At 41.1% G+C, this 27,299-nt stretch overlaps 1 protein-coding gene across 1 annotated transcript in view; it reads left to right on the top strand.

The window, feature by feature from the left end:
- Positions 1–1,507: 1,507 nt before the first annotated feature.
- The window catches only part of nhsl2 (NHS-like 2), a 97,691-nt gene continuing 71,899 nt past the window's right edge, over positions 1,508–27,299 (top strand). Inside the window, exon 1 of the mRNA XM_063900900.1 lies at positions 1,508–1,981. Coding sequence (XP_063756970.1) covers positions 1,696–1,981 — 286 coding nt within the window. The 5' untranslated portion in view covers positions 1,508–1,695. The remainder of the gene's footprint in view (positions 1,982–27,299) is intronic.

Below are 27,299 nucleotides of genomic sequence, written 5' to 3'. Positions count from 1 at the left end.
AGAGTCACGCTATAACCACGTCTGTAGTGTTAGCTTTGCTTCCCGGTGCACTTGTTGTCACTCTGTGGGGAGGAAGAAGAATCCACTCTGAGGAGTTGGTCATGTTGGTTCACCAGAGACTTGGCTGAGAGGGACGGTGTATTCAGGGACCAGGAAGAAAGCAGGAATTCTACTAGGAATACAATCATTGTGACCGTGTTTTCATTTGATATGCCAAAAGCTTCAGATGTAATGGGTGTGATGTTTCAAATTACGATAAAGCTTGTATCTAGCAGTGTAAGGAGCTAAGTGAGCGGCTTGTTCTCCAGATTAGCAGGTCTCCAGATAAGTGGCTCTGAGCTTTAATTTATTTGTCTTGATTTTACGTTTAATCTGCTGGCCTTTAATGGTATTTTTTCCCCCTCAAATCTGTGCAGACTTTAGGATTCATAAACACAGAAAACAAAGTAGTACAGAAATGCATAGAATAGGAAGATGTGTAGTCTTTGTGTGTAATGCATTGAAGCACATCGACCTGTTTTCAGTTTATGATAGAGATGTTGTATAGCTCCATCAGCCTCTACAGTGAACTACACACAAGTATTTGGACTCATTTTCTTACACACACACACACACACACACACACACACACACACACACACACACACACACACACACACACACACACACACACACGTAGGCGCGCGCAGTCGTGCATGAAGGACTCCTGGAGAGTTGATCCGTCCCTTCTCCTCCTCTTCATCTGCTTCCTCCTCTTCCATATGTCCTCTTCTTATTCTTCTACCTCCATTTTTCTTCTGACATTTCTACTTTCCCCTCCTCTTCACCTCCTCACCTCTCTTCTCCTCTTCCTCCCTCCACACAGGTTTCCTCGGGAAACACCGGACTGTTGCGCTCCGTGTCGCCGCGTCAAGACGGACACGGTGAGTAGTGATGCTGAGTTGTGCACCTTCAAAATAAAAGCACGGTTAGAGAAAAAATAGGAACCCAGAGACACAGAATAACTCTGGGATGTCACCTTACAGGTTACAGTTTTAACTTATGCAGTAGTAAGAGGAAATATAGTTAGAGGTTTCATACATAAGTGCTAATTAGTAAAGCCTGCACAAACAGGAGACATTTAAAATGTATTCTATCATTTCAATCCATTGGAATAAAAGGTTATAATTTCTAAAGATTATGTTTAGTCGAAGGGTATATTTCGTATAAAGCCCATTCATTGTGTATATTATGCTTACATTTTATGTAAATATTGTCTTTATTTTTCCTTTCTTACAATAGTCTTTAATCTACTTTTAAAAATAGCTTTTATATTTGTACAATTTTTTGCTTCTTTGCTAAAAACCTCTTGTTTGTGTCTTTTAATGCACTTGGTAATGATACCGATTTGAATTCTGACTTTTCAGGCTTTTATTTTCTCAGCCGGATGTTTTGCTTACTACACCCTGGCTAACTTGACACAATCTCTCCAGCAGCTGAGTGTATCCTCTACCAAAAAAAAAAGAAGAGCTCACTCGCAGTCAAAAACAATGAGGGCGCACGACGCGCAACTCTCTCCAGGCGTCTCCAGCAGCAGCAGCCCCCCCCTCGGAGGACCCGGAGCATGCAGCTGTGCGCCAACCGGAGGGAGAAGGACCAGCGGAATATAACTTGACAACCTGCGGAGTTTGTTATCTTTTTTTCCTGGGAGTAATCATGCCTTTTTGCAAGCGGACGATACTTCCCAAGGATGTGTGCAAGACCGACGCGCGTCCCCGGCTGCAGGAGGAGGTTTTCGGGGACTTGGCGGACGTGTGCGGCTTCACCCTGTGCTCGGTGCTCCGGCAGCTCTCGGATCTGTCCCGGCACTCGGTGGGCATCCTGGAGGAGCTGGAGGGCGAGCTGGTGTCTGCGTGCCACCGGTCCGCGAGGCTGGAGGGCAGAGTGGTCCGGCTGCAGAGGCGCGTCACCGAGCTGCTCAGCAAACCTCCACCACAGAGAGGTAAGAGGAAATTAAAAACACACACCTGGAGTCATAAGTTTCTCATATCAGCCCCACATTCCTGTTTTTCTGTGTTTCTGTTACTTGTGTCCATGACCAGAGGGGGAGAAGTACTCAGATCTTGTACTTAAAAGTAGAAGTTACAGTGTAGGAAAACTGTTACAGTAAAAGTCCTGCATTCAAAATGTTCCTCAAGTAAAAGTAGGAAAGTCCTCTCATCAAAATGTACTTAAAGTCCCCATTTCAGAATAATATATCTGATATGTTTTACAGTTATTGATCATTAAAGTGTTATCAAAGTACAGTACCACCTCTGTCCATGAGTCAGTATCAGCAAGCCTCCACTGAGAGGTATGAGGAAATTAATCCAGAGGATCCTGTAGACATTGCGGTGTGAATGCTGTTTGCTGAGGTGCAGTCAGCAGGTGAAGTTGCATGAAGATGGTTCATGTCAGAACAGTTTCTCCATGGACTTCTATAGTCAAAAGTTGTGGTTAATATTTCTGGAATTATGAAGATTGTCCTGACTAATAATGTCCATATTCCTGCCTTCCTGTGTTGTTCGTTCTTGTGTCCGTGACTCACTGTGAGTGCAAACAGTGAGCGGTCACTGTTGAGATTTATCCGGGCTCTGAGTAAGTGAGAGGTTTATTATTGGAGGGTTTGTTATGGTCAGCTGGTGGAAGATGTGCACCGTGTTCAGCTGCTGCAGGACATCTGAGAAAGTTACACATGACACCTTAAGAATGATCCAGAAAAGAGGCTAAACCCTGCTTTAATCGGTGACTAATAAGTTGACGATCTGTGGGGTGGAGAACATGTAGCCTAGCATGTCAATAAGCAGTGTTTGAATCAGTGTTTCTGTCTGGGGGAAATGGGATGTGTTGCATCCTTTTCCTGAGAAGTGAACCTCTTGTGACAGTGGCTTTGTGTGGCTTTGCTTGGTGGATGTGCAGGTTTACAAGCTGCTCCTCAAGGCAGCACGTTGTGGGTGTGGAGAGGAATGCAAGCTGTGTGTGTAAGCAAAGATGTCATGCGTGTTTCAGAGTGTTCTCTCTACCTGTCACCTGTTCAATGTCACCTCTCTGATGCAACCATGACGTATTTTCTTTAACATATGTGGACTTTATCGCTCAGTTCTGGAGTCAAAGTGAAATATATTCCAGATGATGCTGAATTTAAAGCCTCTGATGAGAGATATGACTTACTTTTTGTTACTCAACTTGGAAGTTTGAATGCTTTTTGCAGAGTTTGACCCTATAGAGGTCGGTTTTCACACTCATTTCTGACGTGTGCTCCATTAACTCTCAGTTTAAACACTGAGACTGGGACTGAGACATCTTGTGTCCAGCTGTTTTAAAATGAAAACGATTTGTATAATCATAATGTCTGGATCTGATGCAATCAAAGCTTTTTTTCCTGAGAAAATGCATACAAGACACAAGTACTTATTCAAAGCAGAGTATTTTCATGTGTGTTTAAACATGTCAGGAAGTCTGAACTCTTTCTTTAACTTTAAGGGTGATTTTGGAGGTTAGAAATGTCAGAGTTTAGAATAGATATGGTCTTTTAAATCATCTTAAAACTGCAGATTATCAGGATTTGTTTCCCCTCAATTCATATTTTGATTGTACTACTCTATAAATGGCCTCTTGTGTCCCACACTTTCGTGTTTAATTCAAGTGTTGCTTCTCAAATAAAGTCAGGGAGCTCTCCTACAGTTGCAGGATTGAAGCTCTTACTGTATATTTTCATCATCTTTATCAAAATAAGCGTGTGCAATCCAGGCCAGCCTCCACAGCGGGCGTCTCTGCTTCATTTTTTTACTCGTCCATCCCAGAGTATTCATCCAGAGTAACCTCCACTAAATCAGAAGCTTGTGGTTCTCCTGACAGACGGTTTTAACGGACGCTTGGTTTCAGACGTGTGGCTTTGTGTGCAGAGGTCACCACGTCAGTCATTGTGTCAAGCTCTCAAAACGCCTCTATAAATCTCACTCGTAACAATGTATAATCCAAAATAAACCTGCGATACAATATGCCCTTACGATACAAATCAATACTGATCAAGTGCTGCAGCCCAGATGCATGATGGGAGATCTGCACATTGTCTGCAGTCCTTTTTTCAACTTTGCAAAAAACTTCATAAGTGTTTCGGCTTGAGCGAGAGTGAATGAATAAGGAAAGCTGACTGTGAGCAAGAGTTTATGAGGCTGTCAGGTGTGTGTGTGTGTGTGTGTGTGTGTGTGTGTGTGTGTGTGTGTGAGAGAGAGAATGTACAGTATGATAAGAGAGAAAGTCCCTCTAAACACAGACCAGATGTAGAGCAGAGGAAGAAAGCTGAAACTAAACGGAGCTCCTCTTTTTAGTTTACTTCACTGTGTGTGTGTGTGTGTGTGTGTGTGTGTGTGTGTGTGTGTGTGTGTGTGTGTGTGTGTGTGTGTGTGTGTGTGTGTGTGTGTGTGTGTGTGTGTGTGTGTGTGTGTGTGTGTGTGTGTGTGTGTGTGTGTGTGTGTGTGTGTGTGTGTGTGTGTGTGTGTGTGTGATGCAAAGAGATCCTCACTCTTCTTCTTCTGTTCTTTCTAAATTCTGTGTGGGTTTTCACTGTATCACTAACATGTGGGAAGAAGCACACAGCTAAATAATCAATAGAGCCGTCCCTCATCATCATGATCATCATCATCCTCTCTTTCCTGCCTCCTGTCTCAGCAAATATGGAAAACATTGATGTTACTTTCTCTAAAAACAACAACATAAATAAAGTTGTCTTTCTGCTGCGTGATTTAAACCATAGCTTTGTAGTTTTATCCGCTTTTCTCTGAATTTGAGTTTCTAAACTGTTGTTTTGAGCCAACTGAGTCTTTCTGACCCTCACCGGCTGCCATCTATCCATATTTTACATTTTACACTTTGTAATATTTGCTGACATGTTTGTGAAGCATGAAACGAGAAGCTGCTGTGAGTATGATGTTGCATTCCTTGGTGGCACAGAGCCAGAAAAGGGTCAGGAGTGAATCAAACTGAAACTGATACAGATCACGTTTGAATGCTTTTATTGTTTTGATCTTTTTCTTCTATTCATAACAACATCATTCATTCAGTAAGGGATTACAGTCTTTGAAGTTCTATCCAACAAGCCTTATCCAACAGTGTGGACATTAAATTGACCCTCCAGTAACAGAAATGTTACCCTAACAATTTATTTAATAATAATACAAATGAAACAAAAATGAATAAAATAAAAAATATATGTAAATAAAAAAAGTAAAATAAAACAAAAAATACATAAATAAAATAAAATAAACGGATGGATAAAATATTGAAATTCAAATAAATAAAATAAGATGAATAAAAATAACTATTTAAATAAAATAAAAAAGAGTTCTGGTAAAGCCTCCAATTGTGGCCAGTTCTGTTTTCTACTTCTATATTCTATATATACTATATTTACTCTTCTGCTATAAACATGTCTCACCCTGCTTCCCCATTGCATAATGTCGGGTTCCTGCGGCTTCAACCCAGAAACGGTTATCATTCTCCACTGGTCATGCTTTGAATCGGTAATGATGAGAGAGAAAAAACCCCATTCTTTTCCCTCATTTGTGGAAAAATGTATTTTCCCCTCCTATAACGGCCGAGGACAATCCCCCCCCTCCACCTGCCAAAACAAGAACTCAGTCAGGGTTGCGTAAGGCGGTGCTGAAACACATGTTCCAGGCCTCTGAGGGTTTTTTCCACCCTGAGTTTGTTCAGGAGTCGGAGCTCGGAGGGGTTAGGGGTGAAGGGGAAGAGTGTCGGAGGAAGAGGAAGTCTATCTGATATCACTGTAGCTGTCACTCAGGAGGAGCTGAACTCTGTCCTCTGCATCACCTCCTCTCCTCCCTCTCTGCTCCTCACACTGGGATTTTATTTCCTGCTTTTCTCTAGCAGAGCAGGAGTATCCCAAGTATGCGAGTGGGAACCAAAGTGTTTTTCTTTTTCCCAAATTAATTCTCTGGGAAACCACATTCTTCCTCTGACCCAAATCTGATTTTAAAGGCTGATTTTGCAGAAGTTTGATATTCCCAGTCTGAGTTTTAAAAGCTTCTCTCTGTGGTCTGAGACTATAAGCAGATTGCTCTTTTTGGACAACGACCAATCGGTGATGTCACGGCAGGTGTTTCCCTTTAGCTGTCAAGGGCAACACACCTGCTGTGACATCACGGATTGGAGGCGTGGCCTAGCATTAGTTTTTGGGGCCATTTTCTGCTTTAATTTGGCTGCAAATTAATGCCATCTTTGGGCGACCATGTGTGACAAGAATGTGCTGAATCAAAAAAAGACAGCTTTTCTGATTCTGCTGCATTGATTTTAATCATTTCAAAACCCTTTTTTTTCGGAGTGCTTAACCTGTAAAGAGTCCTTTAAGTATCTTCCTGTTTCATATTTTACATAAATGAAGGTGTATGCAAGAATATTTGGATTTTTCTGACCTATTTTAACTTTTTAGTTAAGTAGAACAGATCAAAGTGGTGCTTTTACTTTGAAATTATTAATTAGTTTCAAAATAAAAGCGTTGAACATCACAATCTGCTTTTCTCCTCTCTGCAGTCTAACGATGGATTGTCTCACTCTATAGTTCCCGTCCAAATCCTGTTATGAAAACCAAATGGTTGATTGAGAAAAAAAGGCTTTACCTCCCCTCTTTTTCTCTCTCTTTAACTCCCCTCCTCCCCCCCTCTTTACTAGATCTGTCCTCCCTCGTTCCCACGGGTGGACGTCAACCCCATGACTCGATATCCCTCCCTGTTGGCCCCTCGGTAATTCCCCTTCGTCTCTTCGCTTCTCCTCCTCTTCATCCTGCAACACTTCCCTACATGCCTCTGACAAACCCTGACGTGCAGGAGGCAGAAACCCGTCTAAAAACAGCCCGATGTGTTCAGGTTCTGACCCTAAAAAAAGATGCATTCATTGGCGGTGGGTGACTTTGGACACGTTGGCTTTTTCTTCCGGAGATGTTTTGTAATCCCACTGGTTGTTATCGCAGATTCAAGCCATGGATTCGACATGTTTTCTCTCCCCCTCCTCCCCCTCCATCTCTCTTCCTACAGGCAGTGATTCACAGGTCAGCAGCACTCCAACACATTGCAGGAGAACACACTTATTATCCCTTATTTTTGGAGTCACATTTGATATTCAGAGCAGCAAAATTGGCAAAAATCCATCTCAATCTGCAGAGTTGTCCATTAAAACTGTTTGAAAACACTTCCTTACTCTGGATTTCCTTAACTTTTGGTGCATTTCTTTCTCCTTGTGGTGTATTAAGATATTTAATAAGGAATATATTATGCTCCCTCTGCGTTCATTCACTTGTCGTCCATATTTGCACGATGATTTACTGCCCAGTGAGGATACAGATTCAACTTCCTGTCACAAAAGCAGCTGAAGCCCATTCATTCATACCTTGTATTTTTTGGGTAAATCCCTTGGTTGCTTTATTCTCAATTGTGCAACATTTGGATGGAGACCTGGACAGATGGATAGAGTTGTTGCATGGATGGCTTCAGTTCATTTCAGGTCAACGTGCAAAACTAATTGGCTTTAATTTGAAAGATTCCTGAGATAATCAGTGCATTAAAATCCAAATCTTGCTCGATTATTAAGTCTGATCTTATCCAGTTGGCTTTATATGCATTTTGGAGGGTCACATGTGTGGAGTTTTACAGGTAACTTCTGCAAAATACTCAAATACTTTGGTGGGAATCCAACCTGGAATTCAGACAATACGAATTTTCAATCAATTCCTTTATTTTTAATCAGATTTGGTCCAAAATAATGCATACATTGGATGTTTTCTTTCTCTTGCACCGTGTGATTCAAAGTGAAATGGTGTGTGTTCCTGCAGAGTGTGTGTGTGTGTAATTGAGGAAAATGAGCCGAACAGAGAGAGAGAAAGTTCTTTATTACCCAGAAATCCAAAGCCGTAGCAGGTTCAGGTAACAGAGTCGGACCTACTAACTACTTCCTGTCTTGGCAGAGATCCCGGTCCATTACACACACACACACACACACACACACACACACACACACACACACACACACACACACACACACACACACACACACACACACACACACACACACACACACACACACACACACACACACACACACACACACGCACACGCACATGGTCGGACACGTTACCACAGCAACCATCCAGTGATTGTACTGTTGTCGGCCTCTTTGAAATACAACCGTGTGTGTGTCACTGTCCTGCTCTGCTGCCGTGAACTTGATTCTCTTTTTCTAATATCGCCAACGATTTGTCAAATGTCAGAGTGAGACACGCACGCGCACACACACACACACACACACACACACACACACACACACACACACACACACACACACACACACACACACACACACACCCGAGAGGGGGAAGGAAAGTACTTAAAAACGACTAAAAAACGAAGAAGAAAATATTCTCCATTTCGCCACAGATTGAGTCCCAGCAGTGATGTAGTGGAGCAAGAGGCCCTGTGTGTGTGTGTGTGTGTGTGTGTGTGTGTGTGTGTGTGTGTGTGTGTGTGTGAGAGATAAAACACAGTACATGTGCAGAACAGCTCTCTGTCTCTACAAGTGTTTTGTGTGTGTGTTTGTAGATGTTCCAGTTTGTCCTCTGTCGTGCTTACAAGACATCTTCTCTGTGTGTGTGTGTGTGTGTGTGTGTGTGTGTGTGTGTGTGTGTGTGTGTGTGTGTGTGTGTGTGTGTGTGTGTGTGTGTGTGTCTATGTGTTTGTGTGTGTCTGTCTTGTTCCCTGCTGCACACACATTGTTGATGTGTCTGCAGTGCTAACATGAGGACAGTTTACTCTGTCTCCTACAGAGCAGATTCCTATCATAGAAGAACAGAGAGGAGGGGGGGGGGGGTCTGAGGATTTAGGCAGTGTTAAAAGTGTGTGTGTGTGTGTGGAGTGTGCCGCAATAGAGGCACAGAGCAGATGATCATGAGTCCATGTATGCAGCAAGACTAGTGTGTGAGGGTTTTTACAGAAATCTTGATTAAAGTACAAAGAAAGTTGCTTATGTAACCCACAGTTTTGTAAAATCAAAGTTATTGTTTGTTAGATTTTTGTAGACTTTATTGATCCCAAAATGGGGGTTTTTAATGTTACAGAAGCATGTAAAAAAGGCATTTTGCATGAATAAAAACAAAATAAATACGGTAAAAATGCAAATAATAAATAAATAATTAAAAACAACAACATGTTTTTACACAATATAGAAAAATACACAATAGAAGAATATTCAGAATCATTTATAATACTGTATTATGGACTAAAATACCACAAATAAATCAACTTTAATATAATAATAATAATATAAAGTGTGCAAAATTCATCTCTTTGAAAATGTGTGTGTGTGTGTGTGTGAGAGCAGGGTTTATCAGTGTGTTCTCTCAGCGCTGTAATGGACAAAAGGCTGGCTGTCATCACCAACACGCTCAGCGCCGGCCAAGGCATTCTGTAATCGAGGACGCAATCACTTCCAGATGACGGGCAGAGAGAGAGATTGTGTGTGTGTGTGTGTGTATGTGTGTAGAGGGGGATGTTTGGCTTGAATTAGAAAGAGTGAGAGGGGAATATCAGCTCATTGTTGAGGGAGTTTTGTGCCGGAGAGAAGAGAGGAAGATAGCAGTGTGTGCACTAGTGTGTGTCTGTGTGTTTTTAATTGTGTAAGGGTAGAACATCAAAGGAGCCAAGGAGACAATTAAGCAGTTTAACTCCAAAGAGTGCTATACTTATGCTCTGACACACACATTTGGGATAATGACGCAAATCTAATGCTTATTAAACACTTTATTTTAACTTTAAAGCTTAAAATATATAGTTTTTCAGACGACTTTTGTTCTTAATTTCTGAAGAAAAAAAAAATCCTTAACCAAAAAATGACAGATTTCTTAAAGAATGACAGATTTCTTAAAGAATGACCGACACAAATGAAGACCAACGCTTTGATGCTCTCAGAAAGGAACATTTCTCAACATTTTATAATACAAAATGTCACTTATTTACTCAAAATTCTATTTCAAATTGATGTTTTCACGTCTTATATTTCACTTAGTGCGCAAAAATATGTGCGAAAATCTACGTGCATGTATATGTAAATCTATCAAACGTGCTTTTTTTCTACTTTACTGACTTTAAAACACACTGAAGTCCAGCACTCTGCATGTTGACTGCCTGTGAGCGCAACAGCGACATCCTCTGCCTGAGCTCCACCTTAAAATATAAGCTTTAAAATACAGACTAAAGAAGTGAGTTCAGTTCTGGTTCTGTTGGATCAGAGAGTTTAAAGACGAGGCGGAGGAGAGCATGGTGAGGAGGAAACAACAACACAGTGCTGACACCGAACACATGGACTGGACACCCCGATGAGTGTGTGTGTGTGTTCCTCCTGCTACTAGCCCACTATCTGGCAGCCACGAGCCTCTGCGGTGTGAACAAATGGTGTGTGTGTGTGTGTGTGTAAACAACTCTCTGACCTGTTTTGTCCTGGATTAACACCCTGTTTGTTTGTGGTGCTCAGTGTCAGAAATGATTCACCTTTTCTGCTTAATGAATAACCATTTTCCTTCAATATTACCCCAGATTTGGAGTGAAAAAAGTGGAGTTTAAAGCCAGATTGTGTCTACGTTTCCCGGTAGTACTTAGTTTTTTTTCTTCTGCTACGTAAAAGGCTGAAGACCTGACCTGACATCTGGATTATTGTTGGTCAATGACCATATTTTTTCCTGCAATAACAAATAATTCAGCCAAATGTCATTAGCTGTGCTTCTCTGTGAGTGTGTGTCCTCTATCTGCCCTCTGAGTGTATCAGTGCCCTGTGTGAAGCAGGCATTCTGCCCTCACACACACACACACACACACACACACACACACACACACACACACACACACACACACACACACACACACACACACACACACACACACACACACACACACAGCCTTATCTCTGTGTTTTATCTCTCTGCTGAATGTCACACACTCTCACTCATGATGGAAACTTTCTACTGATGCCACTTCAAGCTGCTACGTTGGTTTTTAAGGGTCAGGTTTCAATTCAATTGCATTTTTGACACTGTGGTGGTTTATTCTCACATTGAGTGCAGCTTAGCACACTCTGCAGCCTCTACTGGTACTACCAGAGTGTGTATTAGGCTCACCAGTACAGGGTACTTTGCATATGGTGCTACAACCAAGTAAAACATTTCTGATTAAAATGAAGCAGCTGCAGAAATGTTCCCTTAGCTCTTAGCTTTAGCTTGTTGCACTGAAAATCCAACCGAGGCTACAGGTTAAACACCTTTGATTGCTGCGTACACTTTGTTTGAGTTGTGCATCACCTTTTAGTGTCCCCTTGTTTCCGTTTCGTTTATGTAGAGCTTTTAGTAAACCCTGTGCATGTTTCGTCAAGTTGGTGAAGGTGTTTGTACTTTGGGGCATTTGTGTTTTAATATTTGCATGTTTCTGACACTGCAGCGCGTTTCTGCTAAAGGAAATATTGGCGCCTGTGGGCCACCGTAGAGGCCCAAACTGACCTCTTCTAATATATTCAACAAAAAGAAATGATGACAGGGAAGTCCTTTAGAAATAGAAATTAGAGGATCATAAACACACACACATAAAGCAGGGCGAGAGTTTGCTAAGCTAGATGAAAATGTAAGGATATAAATGATTATAACCGAGGTGAAGAGAAATGCTGAATACACAGCATAAAAAATCAATGATGCTTGTGTTGCTGCGCACGTACTGTGTGTGTGTGTGTGTGTGTGTGTGTGTGTGTGTGTGTGTGTGTGGAGAGTAAGGCTGACGCAGCAGAGCTGACTGCAGCATGGCGACACACACAGAGATGTCACATAGATATATTTACACAATATAAAGCAATGAACACAGACATATAACATTTGAACATTTGTGTGACATTTGAAATGACATGCTGCCTGCAGATAAGAGACACACACACACACACACACACACACACACACACACACACACACACACACACACACACACACACACACACACACACACACACACACACACACACACACACAGTTTTGGGCTATCATGTGGACTGTCACTGTTTTGTGAGGTCCTGTTCCTCGATACAGACCTCGTGAGAGAGAGAGAGTGAGGGAGAGAAAATGCTATCAAAGGGGTGAGGACGACAGAAAAAAAAAGAGAGAAAGGGGAAGAGAGGAAGATATCGGAAGCAAGGAGGGAGGAGAACGGGGGAGTAAAGCAGGAAGACGTTCACGTGGATAGACAGGCGGATAAAAAAGGAGAGTGTATTTAAAGTAACGGTGAGGAAGATTGTTTGATAGATTGAAGTGAAGGAAGGATGCGCTGGAAAAGGAGGCGTTCGCCGGCGCAGGGGAGGACGGGGGAGGATGAGGGTGAGGAGAAGAGCTCTGAAACATCCTTCAGGGTGCATTTCTTCAAAGGTAGCGCTCCTCAATTTGCTACGTTTGTGTTATCTCAAGTGTGGTGTCAATGTGACCTGTGTGTGTGTGTGTGTGTGTGTGTGTGTGTGTGTGTGGAGGGAATCCTAAAGAGACAAGTGGACATTCAAAAGTCGAAATTTGAAAATAAAATCAAAAGGATAAAAATTGGGAGACAAAAAGTGTGAATTTCAAAGATGATGATAAGGGCCACATGAAGAAGGGGGTGGAGTAATGAGAAACTAGTGGGACATTTTTAAAAGTCTACATTCAGAAAAACCAATTCGAAATTTGAAATGTTTTAAAGTCGACATTTTTCTTTCTTGGATAACTTTGTGGCCATAGTCAGGAGTTGAAATGATGCAACTCAATCCTGTCGTTCTATATACTTTGTGCAAGGAGCCAAGATTAACAGACGTCTTTCATATGTAAATGACTGACTCGTGACAAACAAATGAACCTAAAGGCAGCTGAGATGACTCGTGCTCACGCTGGATATGAATCCCTGTGGATGCTTTAACCCAAACCACCAGCTGATCTCTGCAGCCCACAGCGGTGACACACAGAAGAACCATTTTGCAATCAAACATCTGTTACTCTAACTATGTAGACATTTTTTCTCCCTCTTGTACGTCTTGATTCACTGGTGGTTCGTTGTCTGTGGTCGGGGTGAGACACTCGGGTTGCTTGGTTGCAGGAAATTGAATTAAAGCTCCAGTAGACGAGTAGAAATGGCCCGGCGGCGATGCTTTGATATCTTATTTTGCGGCAACCCTTATTCAATCAGAGACCGTTGAAATCAGGGGTTTGGCCTCCAGGATGTGGATGTGTGAGGCTGGAGATGCTGAGTGATAGAACGGCTAATGAGGATCTTCTTTTATGCCAAGTTCGAAGACGATTAGTGCCTCCGAACTTGTTATATTTTGCATAAAGAAGTCAGATTGTATAGAAGTCTATGAGAGAATCACCCGACTCTCTATTACTCATTCTATTTGAGTTTATGGCCTCAATGTTTACTTTGGTCACTTTTAAAGTTAAACGATGGCGATACTTGTCTATTCTTTGGTTGCATACAGTCGTCAGATTGTATAGAAGTCTATGAGAAAATCACCCAGCGTCTAACTTAAACTATTACCTCATAAAACAATTCCTGATCGTCGCAAGCTCTAGTTTCCAGTCTTCCTCAATATGTTCTTTTTGTACATTTTGATCACAATCATGCCGACGAAGAGGTCAGATTGTATAGAAGACTATGAGAAAATGATCTTCTATCCTGTGATATTACCTCCTTAAACATTTCCCTGATGAGTTTATGGTCTCAGGCTTTAGCTTCAAGTCTTTTAACACAGCAAGATGTTAATTTTGTCAAATAAGATACAAATTAAGAATTGCTTTATTAATCCCAGACTGGGAGGTTTTTGTTGAAAATTGGACCAGATTTGTCCACTTTTTTGTTCTCGCATAAAGAAGTCAGATTGTATAGAAGTCTATTAGAAAATGACCTTTTTCTCACTTGAATTATCCCCCTTTAAAAGCCTTTGCTTCACTCTATATTGTTGCTTCTGGTTCCAAAAAACCCAAGAGTACAACGCCAAAAGGCCAGACTCAACGGTTCAAAACTGTTCTCCACAATCCAGTCATTTTCAACCCATAAAATGAGGATTTATTATTATAAATATGGTGAAAAATGTCATTATTAGCACTGGAATTGAGTGTTTCGTCACAGTATCTTTAAGTAAGCAGCTCCAAAAACATGTTTAAGTGTGCAGTGCCTCCATAGGGTTTCAATGAATTACTATTCAAAGTAAATTAATATATTTTGAGCTGGATATTTTCCGGGGACACGCAGTCCTTCCTCTGCTGTGTAAAAGGGAAATACAACAAGCTGTTTGTTGACGCCACGGCCTCAAGTCAAAGGATAGTCTGCTGTGAAACTCCGCTCACATGGCAGGGCCAGACAGGACACACACTTCCCCTTCATAACGTACCTTGAAGTACTTTGTTGTCCTGGAGGAAATTTGCTGAGAGAATCTTAAAAAGGAGAAAGGGAAGGAGATGTTCCCGACCCGCCGGCTCTCCATCTGTCTCTCTGCTGGATCTTTTGTGTCTCACTTGCTGACATTTAAGTGTCCCCCGAAAAGTTTTAAATGAGCTTTTTTGTTCTGCGTCGTCTCGAAGTTTTGTTGTTGAAGAGGGAAGCATTTTGTTCTCACAGTATTCTGCAGAAAAGTGCTTTCTTGAGGACAAGTTTGACCAAATTCAGCACATTTTATTAGACATTAACCTTTAAAACTTACAATACGCTCCAATGGCAAGTAGACGTTTGAATTTAGTAAGATATATTAGTCTCAGAAATCCTTATTCTTCACAATAAACTCAGTAAATGCTGTGACCTATTGAACTTTTGTTATGTTGTGATGTTGAACTTGTAGAAAGTAAAACCCAAACATGCTCAAAGGTCAACTGAAGACATATGGAGACTTCTCGGATTATCCACAGGCATCTTCTTGATTTGCATCCCAACCAGTGTGCAGAACAGGAATGGAAGTTAGTAAGATTAATATATCAATATTGGTTTCATATTAAATATTCAAACCTTGGCAGCAGCTCAGTGAATTTCACTGACAGTGAACAGGATGCTCATAATGCCACAGCTGCTGGCAGGAATACAAACACCAGTTATAGATCTGCCAACAACGCAGTAAATATGACTGAAATAATGTAATACATTTAGATTTTCAATCATAAAGCCTCATTTTTGCCTTTTTAAAAGTGAATTTACATAAGTGAAACCACATTTCTATCCAAAAAATGTCAAAATTAAAGAAGGAAATGGACATCAGGTCAGAAAATCGGACTGTTTACTCACACATTTCTCATTTTAGTTCATATAAAGCTGAAATATTCCTGTATTTGACTATTTTAGATGCATGACGCGTTAACTGAGTACATTATTCATGTTGGTAGTTACTGTTCATAGTGTTATGGATTGAATTTGCACCTCTTGCAAACTATTTTCTGTGTATTTCCTGGTCGGACTGCCTTGTTCTTGCACACACACACGCACACACACTCACAGCCTGGGGGGTCTGGAGCTGGAGGCAGTGCAGTGGAAGGAAGCCAGCCTGACATTAAGTCTTCTGGCCGACTGTTTTGGCATCACAGAGTCACATTTTACTCCTCTAATAAACCCGAGGTAGAACACACTGAAAGTCACTTTAAAATATACATTATTTGTGTGAAAAAGAGCAATTCACTCTTCCTCTAGTTTCTCTACCGCTTCTGTTTTGTCATGTGACACACACACACACTCGTAACAACCTCCAATTAGCGCTGCTTTGGACGGGATTCGTCCGCTAAGTCAAATCCCAAACACACATCAAAGTTTGTTCAGGCGTGGAAACGTTAAACCTCACAGCAGATGGAGAGAAGGTGGACATGCATGATGGGATTTAGCACAAATAGCACATACATGACACATTATGGAACAATAGCCTAGCATTTTCAGGTGTTGTAACAGTAGTGCACCAAAACATGAGTCAGTTATTGAATACTTTCCTATTTTTAAAGGACAATAAGCAACTCGTCAACATCACTTAACTTATGAAGCCAATCGTGACCTTTTATTTCTTAAATTTAACCAACTGTTTGTAGAAAGGCAGAACTGAGTAGACTTTTAAATCTGTGTATGTTTTGCAATATTCAGCAACGTCACTGCAATTTCGTTTTACTTCGTGCATCCATTTGTTGCAGTACTGAAGGGCACATTGATGGTTCCATATTTGGTTTTGCAAAGAGTCTGATCGATGCGTCCTTTGGTTAATTTATGTTTCTCCTCCTCTTCAACTGGAGGGGACTCAGGATGTAATGGCTGCAAACAACCACTATTTTTCACTCATCGATATTGATTGATCATCTGAATCTTTTCTAGATTAAATGGGAAACGGTTTGGTCCTTAAAATCAAAGCAAGTAGTCCTGGTAATGTCTTTTAAATGTCTTGTTTGGTCAGTCGAAACCCAAATATATTCTCTGTAATATGATATATGACAGAGAAAAGCAGGAAATCTCCGTATTTGAGTCTGAAAACTAATTTTGTGCCATTTCTGCTTAAAAACACACATTAACGACCAATGCATCATTTTCTGTAGATCGACTTATCTATAGTTTACCAATCATGGCAGCCTTTATACTAAAATGATAGATTAGAAATGAAATATGACTTGAAATGCATTCCCAAGGACACGAAAAAGCCCATCTCTGTGTCATGAGACGGCATTTTCCCACCTGTGTCGTCTGCAGCTGCGGAGGAGAAACTCTGTGTTGATTAAAGAGTTTCCCTCCGCTGATTTCTCTCCATTCAGCACATTTAGTTCATTTCAGAGCGTCTCCTCCTCTCGTTAAACCCCGGGCAGAACTTCATTAAAGAACTTTCATTCTCATTACAGTCTGGTAGAGAATTAGATCTGGATTTTCGCAGGACAGGGTTTTAATTGCGCAGTTGTTCTTGATTTTGCAATATAAACCTTTCTTCCCATTCAGTAATAATGCTCCCAGTAATTGTAGCTTATGGATGTTTATACTGCTGAGATTCAATGGAGATTAAAGTCTCCTGGGTCATTTATAAACCCACTGATAAATACTACACATTTCGTCTTAAAATGATATGTTTTTTCAAAAGAAATATGGATTAGTTGTCAGGTGTTATTGTTGTCCGACAGCTAAATGCTTCTTAATTGAAAAGTGATATTAAAAAGTGGACAATTAGGAGATAAAGGACAGGATTTGTGGTCCTATCAAATGACATTGATTTGTTTTAGGATTTATTTTTTGACGCTTTTTAAGAATATTTTCCTCTTTTTTTTTGGCTGAATCAGAATAGATAGCACTTCCTGGAAGCATCCTGCCATTAGCTCATTATCTTATCGTTGTTCTCTGGTTCCTGCTGGTGTTTACAAAGGCCTGTCTGCCGGAGGAAGTGTGTGTCTAAATTGAATAATTTGTGTGTTTGCGTCAGAGCAGATCATTATGTTTCTGTACGTCTGGTGTACAGATGATTGTCCTTTCAGAAAGAAATGTTTCCCAGCAGAGAGTCTTTCCTTTTTCAGATGCCACTCGTTGTGTTCGTCCTCTGTCACTTCTTCTCTTTCCACTTTTTCTCAGTCCATGTTTCCCTCCCCTCTCCTCTCAGTCTCATTCTGCAGAGCGACAACAGGAACCAGCTTGTGTTTGACAGCCGGGGAGGACAGAGGGCAAACAAAGAGAAGATTACATAAAAAACAGACGTGACAGAGAATGATTGAGACGAAGAACATGATAAAGAGGGTGGGAAAATAGCAAAGATGCATTCAAAAAACGGAGAGGGGAAACAAGTAGAAAGAACACGGAAATGTGGAGAAGTACTGAAAGACAAACACCTAGTTTTTATTATTTAAGAAGCTAAAATGTGAAGATCAATACAACTCTGTGCATTGAATAAGAGCTATCTGGTTAGCTTAGCATAGCATAGAAGCATAGAACATAGAAATGATAGTAAAAACAAAATAACAAGAGAAGAGAGACAAATGGAAAGAAGTGTAAAGTATACTTAACTAAGAGACGATAAGGACATGACAACAAATGTGAACAAGACAAGGGTGAGAATAGAGGAAAAGGGTAGAAAAAGTAGCTGCTAACTAGTTGAAAAAGAAAGGGTAAGAGAGGGTAATTGGTGCGTGGGTGGAGGAAAATGAACGAGGGCTACTGTCGTACAATGCCCTCTGTGAAGGAATGCATCATTCATCAGCCTCTTTATTAGTGTGTGTGTGTGTGTGTGTGTGTGTGTGTGTGTGTGTGTGTGTGTGTGTGTGTGTGTGTGTGTGTGTGTGTGTGTGTGTGTGTGTGTGTGTGTGTGTGTGTGTGTGTGTGTGTGTGTGTGTGTGTGTGTGTGTGTGTGTGTGTGTGTGTGTGTGTGTGTGTGTGTGTGTGTTTATAGATATTTGCTTCAAGCCACCCGTGTAGCATTCAACATATGACATCACTTCCTGTTGCAACACATTTTAAAGTGTGTTGTTGTTACATTAATTAGTGAGAAGAACAGGACAGGTTTTGGGAATGCCGTCCATCTGGAAGTTACTGAGTGTGCTACTGAGTGTGTGTGTGTGTGTGTGTGTGTGCATGAATTGACAATGACACACTTGTCTGTTGTTTGCACACTGCCTGCCTGACGGTGCAGTTTCCCCTCCAGCATCTTAAAGTCACAGTCAAGGTCAAAACCAGGATATCTTAATTGGAAACGCCGCTGCATTCAGGTGTCTCTATTATATTGTCCACCTTATTAAAGTCATTGAAGGTCATTCCTTCCTTCTTTCCAATCTGGTTTCCCTTCAATCTACCTTTCCCTCTTGCTTCCTTCTTCCTTGTATGTCCTTCATCCCCTCCTCTCCTCCTCTGTCTCCATCATTCCTCTCCGTCTTTCCGTCTAGACAGACTCCGCAGTAAATATTCTGTAATCAGCCTCACATGCTTCCCAGCTCACACAGGGCTTCTGCTGTCACACACACACACACACACACACACACACACAGAGTCTTGTCGCTGTGTGTGTGTCCTTCCCGCTCTAGTTTTTGATCTTGGTGCCAGTGTCTATTTCACATGCAAATGATTTAAAGTGCTCTCTTTGGTCCAGCTGCGGAGACAGAGAGGCTCGTCTTTCTGTGTCAGAAGGCAGTGTCAAAAAACCTTTTAGAGACGGGACATAAGGGTTTTTTTTTCCCAGGAGAAAAGTCATATAAATGTGGAAATGTCTCTGCTTTTCTGCTCACAAAGTGTGACATCCCTTCTGCTTGGAGGTCACAGAGACTATCATCGTGTGTTTGGGGTTTATTTGGACCATTTTGAATTTAGTTTCAGTCTTTTTTTGCTGCTTAATTCAGTTGCCAAGTAGTACCAGCCAAAATGCCGGCCTCTGATTGGCTGCGCCCCACATTCATTTCAGTTGGGAGCTATGGGGTCTCAGGGGACGGTTTTACTCCACAACTCTTTCTACAAAGTTGGCGCTGCACCCGGATAAATAAAACCAAATGCATGCTCTCTTTTGTTTGTCTCTCTGCCTCATTCCTTGTTTCATTATCCATATCAGCCTCACAATCTGCATTTCATTTTCATTTTGTAACGATTTTGAAAAACTTCCAGGAGTTTCTTTTTGTTGCAAGGCCTGTTTCAAAATCAATTGCCAAATCATAAATATTAATCTTAACAAACACAAGTTGTTTATAATCAAATTATGTCAAAAATATTGTGGAATAAAAGGTCTTTCCTTTCTGGAAACTCTCTCATTCTTTTGCTGTCAGATAATCACCACTCCAGTGTGTTTTTCCTGGCTGGAATTTTGTAAGACTTGTTCTAATTTTTCCACATTTCTCTGTAAATAATTAATGCAAAAATAAGACTTTAGTAATTTTAGCTCAGCTCATGAATCCTCAGGCAGAGTGGTGTAAGCATGAAGTGTGTGTGTGTGTGTGTGTGTAGATTTCAGGGTTCAGATGAGTTCAGCAAATATCCAGTTCTTGTTTCGGCCACTAGGCGGCAGTATAGTCCACCTGTTTAAGTAAACCTGACACGTGTGTGTGTGACACAGAGCACATATTTTCCCACCATCGCTCTAATCCTCTTCTCCTCCTTCATTCTCCCTCCCTTTCTTTCATTCCCCTCCCTTATTTCTTACCTCTCACCCCCTGCTTTGCACTTTGAAGACGTCTCTCAGTGTGTGATATATATTTCAAAAACAGCCGTACAGAATTTGAACGTTCAAGGAAGACGGCATGTGTGAGTTTGTTGATCTTAGAGTGTGAGGGTTCAGCTCCTCTTGTGGTCAGAAATATAAGCCCCCCTCAAGGGGTTTTACAGTCTGTACAGCATATGACACCTTTTTTTTTTTTTTACGGTATAACCAATAGAATAAGAATAACAAAAGTAAATAGAAAGTATGATCCCCTCTGGGTCCACTTATTGGTCGTTTAGGTCTCAGATTTCTGTCATTATGGTTTTTCATTCTGAATGACATATTTCCAAGAAACTTAGCTGCACATCTTCGATAAATGCAAGATGCAAACTACAGATCTGTCCAATAAATCCAAAACTAATCGATTCATAGACAAAGTTTATACTGTGTGCATGTTGACTTTCAAGTGAGAAAGACCTAGCTAGTCAGATGATTAGCCACACGATCAAGGGAAGATTTTGGCTTTATGCACCGTGAAGTAACTTTCATGGGAATGAATGGGGTCTTTTTCCAACATCTGACGGTTCCCAAGCCTTAAAGGAGCCCTACTCTAATGGGAGATGAGGGTAACATAGTGATGTCACTATGTTACGGAAGTAAATGGAGGGGTGCAATGGAGGCGTTTGAACCATAACACGGTACAGGAAACTCCAAAAAGCACAATAGGGCCTCTTTATATGTTTATTTGAACCTAAATCCAAACCACAGCGTTGCCTTTGATCTGTATGATGCATTCTGTCCATCCCCAGGCCCAGAGGGTTATCAGCATTAATCTGATTGGTCGTTTACGGCCGCTGTGTCCTGCTTCTCTCCGCCAAACACTCTCCGCCTGAGTTTCCCATCAACCCCTCAGCTCTGTGGGAAATGACTGGATGATTGCTCTGCTGAATGCACCATCAGTGTGAGAGCTTCCATTTCCTCTCTCCGAACGACCCGGACCTCAAACTGCTGCTTTCATACCAGTTTTCTCTCATAAATAGCAGAAATATCTCCACAGATTGTTTGCCTGGAAAGCTTTGATGCACCCAAGGAGTGTTCAGTCCTCAGTCCTTTGTTTTTTAATTGTTGCCAGCAGGGGCAATTTCAGTCGATATGAGGCAGAGAAACCAGAGCGTCTTAGTGACAAAACAAGATAAATAGGAAGAGAAAGAGAGGAGTCATCTCTTCCTCCCTTCTTTCCACTCCTTTTAGGGATTCATTATCTGCTGTGGGATGGAGCTTTGCCGTGTCAGGACTGTGTTTAGATGTAGTTTAACGGCTCGATGTGTGTGTTTTAGTGTCCTCCATGCGGCTAAACGTGTTTACAGGGAGAAAGGGATAATGATAGAGGAGGGAGGGCTGTGGTTTGGAGAAAGGGAAGGGAATTATGAGGGGCTCCCAGCAGGAGAGGCCATTAAGTTAAGATAAAAACAACATAGAGTAGAATAAAATGAAACTGTGGATTATGAAGGAAGGAAATGGCATCAGTAACTTTAGCATGGAAAACTGGATGTGTAACAATAAAGGAAGAAAACACAAGAAAATGTGCAAGAAACTCTGGAAAACCCCTTTAAATCACACATATTTCCAGATAAGCTGCTAAACTTTGACCAAAATGTAAAGGTTTATAAAGTTTTAATAAATGTTAAAGGGTGAGAAGATGTGCTGTCTTCTACCACCAACAGGGGGAGCCAAAAGCAGCGGTTTTATTTATATTTTACAGCTTTAAAACTATTTAACTTGATGAAATGTAACCATATACATGCATCCAAATGTGTGTTATAATTAAAATAAAATGCAAAAACGTCTTCCTGCAAATATGATGATGTAAAACGTTGCTCATAATAAAAGGAAAACATTTGGTTTGCATAAATAAACCCAGCTAAAAGACAGCATTTATGCACCTAATTTTACAATCCAATATTTACCTTTTTTTTTTTGCATTTATATCTTTTTAAACATCTATTAATTTGAAATATTCTCCTCCTCTCCTAAGTATGCTGTGAAAAATCACATTTTAACCACTTTTCTGCTATTTATGTGATGTATTTGTCTCCTCTCTCCTCCCTCCTGTCTTCCCCTGATGAGAGGAAAACAAACTGCCCTCCCCTCGGTGTTATTCCTCGCCTCTGGTCACGTCTGAACCCCTCTATATATACAGAAGCTGCTGCAAAGACCCTTTAACTCCCATCTCCCTCCCTCGTCCCCTTCTAACTCTCATCTGTTTCTACTTAAACATGTCGGATCTCATTTACTCCAGTCCCCCCCTTTGTGTCTCCTGGAGGAGAGGAGGGGAGGCTGGGCTTGTTTTTGCACCAAACGGAGAGAAGGCTGCAGACATTTGGTGATAGATTGGATTTAAGAAGCTAGTTTTCGTGACTCGGAGGGGGGAAGAAGTGCCGCCCACATGCTGCAAAACACTTTGTCTCGACCCAAGTGTCAGTAATTATGAGAATTTAAAATATATCCAAAGCCCCCTCCACCTTATTTACATTTTGGCTACTAGCTTTCTAAAAGTACGCCGTAAAAAAGGATGCTCTTCTCCTTTATTTATTCAAGAGTCCCTCCCTATTCCACCTTTCCATTTCTTCTTCTCTCTGGTCTCTCCCTCCTCCCTCCATGACCTCCACCCTCTTTAATGCATCTTATATGGTCAGGAAATGGCTCCTGCGACAGACATATTTTCCTTTTAAAGGGGGTCTTATTAAACCAGGTGGGGTGATATTTGACCCCGTTTGGAGACTGTGGGAACATTCAGCGTGGATCCAAGAAAAGATAGAAATACCCAGAGGACAGAGACAGGAGAGATGGAGAGGAAATTAGAAAAAGAAGAAATGTAATTCAATTTAAGTCGTAAGAAGACTTTATACTCTTAGTCAAGTTTCTCTTGTAAAAATCTACTATATTTGATGCAAAAGAAGGATTTATTTAAGAAATATCATGGCAACATCCTGCAAAATGAAGGCACATGTGAATCTATAACAAAATAAACACATTTGACATGTTTATCAAACGTATTCAACCATAACTCATGTGCAATATTTGAATAATCATGTTGTTTAGATGTGATTTCATTCATAAAACGTGTCATTTTTGGGGAAATCAGACTCGTAATGAACAAATTTAACAAGCTAAGATGAGTATTTTACCTTTGCAAGTTATTACAGAATATATAATACATTATTTGATCATTCAGAGGTGCTGAGGATCTGATAGAGAAGGTTATGTAGTTTTAAGGATTCAAGAATTAATGATATAGATCTCAAGAAGTACACGATAACAATTCACAACTTTTATCGAAAGTACAAATTAGCATGATACTGTATGTCTCCTTTTAAAAGTAAAGGATGTCCATGTGTTCAGATATATCACAAAAGATGCAAAAAAAGGAAACTTTGAGGCTTTGAGTTTTGGAATAATATTCTCCATACTATTCCAACTTTGGCTTCTGTGCTATCACGCTGCTGAAATGTCCTTTGATATCTTCTTACTTGAGAAGGAGAGCGAGTTTGAAAAATAGGGAGGGACAGAAGTAAAAAGATACAGGAAAGAAATGACAGATTATTTAATGTGAGAGAGAAGTGGTGTGAGGATAACCAGATAACGAGGGAGGGTTAGTTTGGGAGTAACATCAGGAAAGAGTGACTTTGGTGTAAAGAGAGCAGGAGTCCTCCTCCTTCAGACCCCCCCCTCCCCCTCCTGGGGAGCATATACAGTCTGGCTTGAGTTAGCCATGTAGAAGAAAAAGGGGGCACACACACACACACACACACACACACACACACACACACACACACACACACACACACACACAGTCAATCCATCACTCCCCTCCCACCCAAACACTCGTCCTCCTCTCTCCTCTTTTCCCTCCATTTGCTATCAGAAGCAGAAGACGGTCAACTTATTCTACCTTCTCTCTATCCAGATGTTCCATCTGTCTGAGGACGGCCCAGTAGCGCTGCGCTCAGGTAGGAGAATGAGGGAGGAATCTATGAAGCAATACAATCCTCTTTCTGTTTGTTGTTCTACCTCTTTATTCATACACGTGAAGCTCTACGTTTCCCCTCATGTTGCCTGCAAACTGTAAAGTCGTGTTCGATGGGTTTTACTGAGTCATGATTCCCTTCTAAATATCCTGTAGATGCAGGACTAAAACTGCCGGGATGTGTCGCCAAGATTGTCTTCAATGTTGATTAAAAGTTAGCACTTATAATCGCCCATGAGAGAGAGGACTCTGTGGTTTCCGACAAGTTCTGGTAGAATAAAGACATGCCTAAACTTTTTGTGGACCGAACTGAAGTTGAATAATTCTATATTGATCTTGGAAGTTTTCTTGCATGCATACTGAGATCTGGGATGAGCTCGAGTGACTATGATGAATCTATTGGGTTTAAGGTGGGCTTGGGACCTGCTGGGATCATGTGGGGCTTGAATTGTAATAGGACTCTGGCTCATGACTGGCTTTTGTTTGAATAGGAATCAGCTTGGGATCAGGTAGGGGTCGGATCATGCTTAGAGTTGGGTTCAAGTCGGGATTGTGTCAGGTTTTGGTTTGGATGATATAGCGACTAAGCTAAGATTGAATTCCCTGCTAAAGAAGAGTCTGTGCTGAAGATAGATAGATAGATAGAACTGGAGGATGAAACCCTCTTTATTGTCACATACATGCACACAGCAGGTAAGGTTTCAGTATGTTCAATAAAGAAAATAAATCAGAGAATTTCATAGCTCACCATCTTTGTCTTAAAAGCCCGGCATTCAGGGGGACTAAACACCCAGGTGACAACAGACAGAAGTGATGATGAACTAGAGCTAACATATGCAATCAAAAACCGTATATCATAGTAATTGAATTAAGTATTTTGGCTTCTACAATCAACTTCAGCTCAGGCCAGAAATTGGATTGGGTTCAGACTCAGGTTTGGTAAGGCTAGGGTTGAGCTTGAGTCTGTCAATATTGCAGGTTCTAGTTCTCAGCCTCTTCTTTTTTTATTTGATTTCAGCACATGAGGTGCGAATAGGATGCCAAACAAACCGCCGCTGCAACGTTGTCTTGAATGTTTGTCAGATTTCAAAACCTTAAAGGTGTTTGTAACCGAGCAGCGATGTTGTGGAGGTTCTTACAAGAAATATGTCACCTATAACTATGACACAGAAACACCCAGTGTCTCTGCTCAACCTTTCAAACACAAAAATACATTTCTGTACACTGCGGCAAAATGTATTCCTCATATTTGCATGGTACAGCGCTGTCTGTGTGTGCGTTTCATAAAGAAGCAGGCATCCCCCGGGAGAGAGCGTATCAGATCTTTCGGCTTCTGCACGTTGTTTGAGAGTTCAGGAAACTCTTTTGTCTTTCCCTGACAAAGTTGAAAAAATCTCTCTGCAGGAACAAAGGCGTCTGATCAGAATCGCTTTATTCACGGAGAATAATAAATGTGCCTTGGAGAAACTGTGGAGACAAATCAACAAGTTACTGACGTATATATCCCGACACGACGGATCAAAAGGCTTTCGAATGAGTTGTGCTTTTGTAGAGGCTGCAGAAATAAGATAACATGGATACAGAATAATTGCAAATGTCTGTGCTATTGTGATAGGCATAGTGAATAAATGATGCATTGCTTATGTTTTTGACAGTGAGTTGACGCTATACAGTCAGTGTTCTGTGTCCCAAGGAGGTAAAACAAGCTAAAACTAAGTGATTAGTTTTAGGAAATGCATTGCTATTAAGAGCTAGCATGAGGTTTTCACAGATTAGCAAAGGTTGAAGGGTTTAAATGCAGTGTTTTTATGAGCTAGCTTCAGTTATAAAAGGCTACAAATCTGCAAAACAGGAGCAAAGTCTCTGCAAACGTTTTGGCGGGAAAAACAATGTGCAGAAGCCACTTGGCTAGCTAGCTAAATAACCTTGTTCGCTAGCATTTTTCAAGGTAACTGAAATGATTGTGCACACAAAGTTATTTATATTGTGTAACTCTTTCTATATTTGGATAAAACACACTGTCTTTTAAGGGGAAATGCAACATCTTTAATGTGATTTTTGCTAGCTAAAACGGCTAAATGTGTTTGGGGATTTGATGCTACAAGCTACTTGACACATTAGCCTTTCTTTCTGTAGGCACACAGGTCGCTTGACATTTCATATGCCGTGACTATACACCACTTAAATGCTCTTTCAGTATCATAAACACATTAGAAAGTAGTGGATTTTCCTCTCGTGTATGACTCTTCACATTTAGCTTTTTCTGTATTTCTGACTCTGCAGCTGACTTTACACGTTGGGTTATTTGGGATAAAAGTCACACGTTGAGCTCATAATTCCACCGTCACCTCCCTGTAATTCACCCTGCTGGATCTCTTAGGCGTCCCATTCTTTCCTTTTTCGCTTCTTGAAGGTATTTTGTTATTTCACTTGTAGATTTGTGTCCCATCAGTGTGTGTCTCAGTACCTCCCTCAGAGATTAGGGGCTAATTTCACAGCGGGAGGGATTAAGCTTCATCCCTAACTAAACTCATTTTCCCCCCCATTGGAAACCTTCATTGAGGACTTGTAGCGGCATTAATGTCGGTGATACTGCTCCCCGAACACTCCTTCATGAGTTTGACAATCACTAATTATCCTCGAGCTTTCCCTGCAGCAGTTTCACTATTTAGTTTTCAAGGATTTATTCCAAAGTGAGACGTTTACTGTGTGGAAGAAGTGTTTTAAGTATTTGCACAGATTTGACTCTCTTTTCCTCCATGCGTATGTACTATTTGTAAAGTATTCATCGCCCTTTAGCTACAGCGAACACTACAGTGGAGGATTTCTTGTTTGACCGCAGCGTGTCCAGCAGTGTTACGTTATCTGCTCTCCAGGGATTAGCTGATTTTCCTCGGTCTGGAGGAATGTGTGACAGCAGAGCGGACAGCAGATCAGAGCGAACTCTCTGCACAAGCAGCCACAGAATGGGACTCAACAGAGAGGCAGTTTAATGCAATGCACATTTAATAATCAGCCTCAGCTCTGCACATGTCTTGGAGTCATTTGACAGGGAGTCTTGTTTGGAAAAGATTACACAGTTCATCTTGTGTTTGCTGTG

Source organism: Eleginops maclovinus, chromosome 14 (genome assembly GCF_036324505.1).
Source record: "Eleginops maclovinus isolate JMC-PN-2008 ecotype Puerto Natales chromosome 14, JC_Emac_rtc_rv5, whole genome shotgun sequence".
Taxonomy (NCBI): Eukaryota; Metazoa; Chordata; class Actinopteri; order Perciformes; family Eleginopidae; genus Eleginops; species Eleginops maclovinus.
Note: the sequence above shows the minus strand (reverse complement) of the source record. Positions and strands in the feature narration are given on the sequence as shown.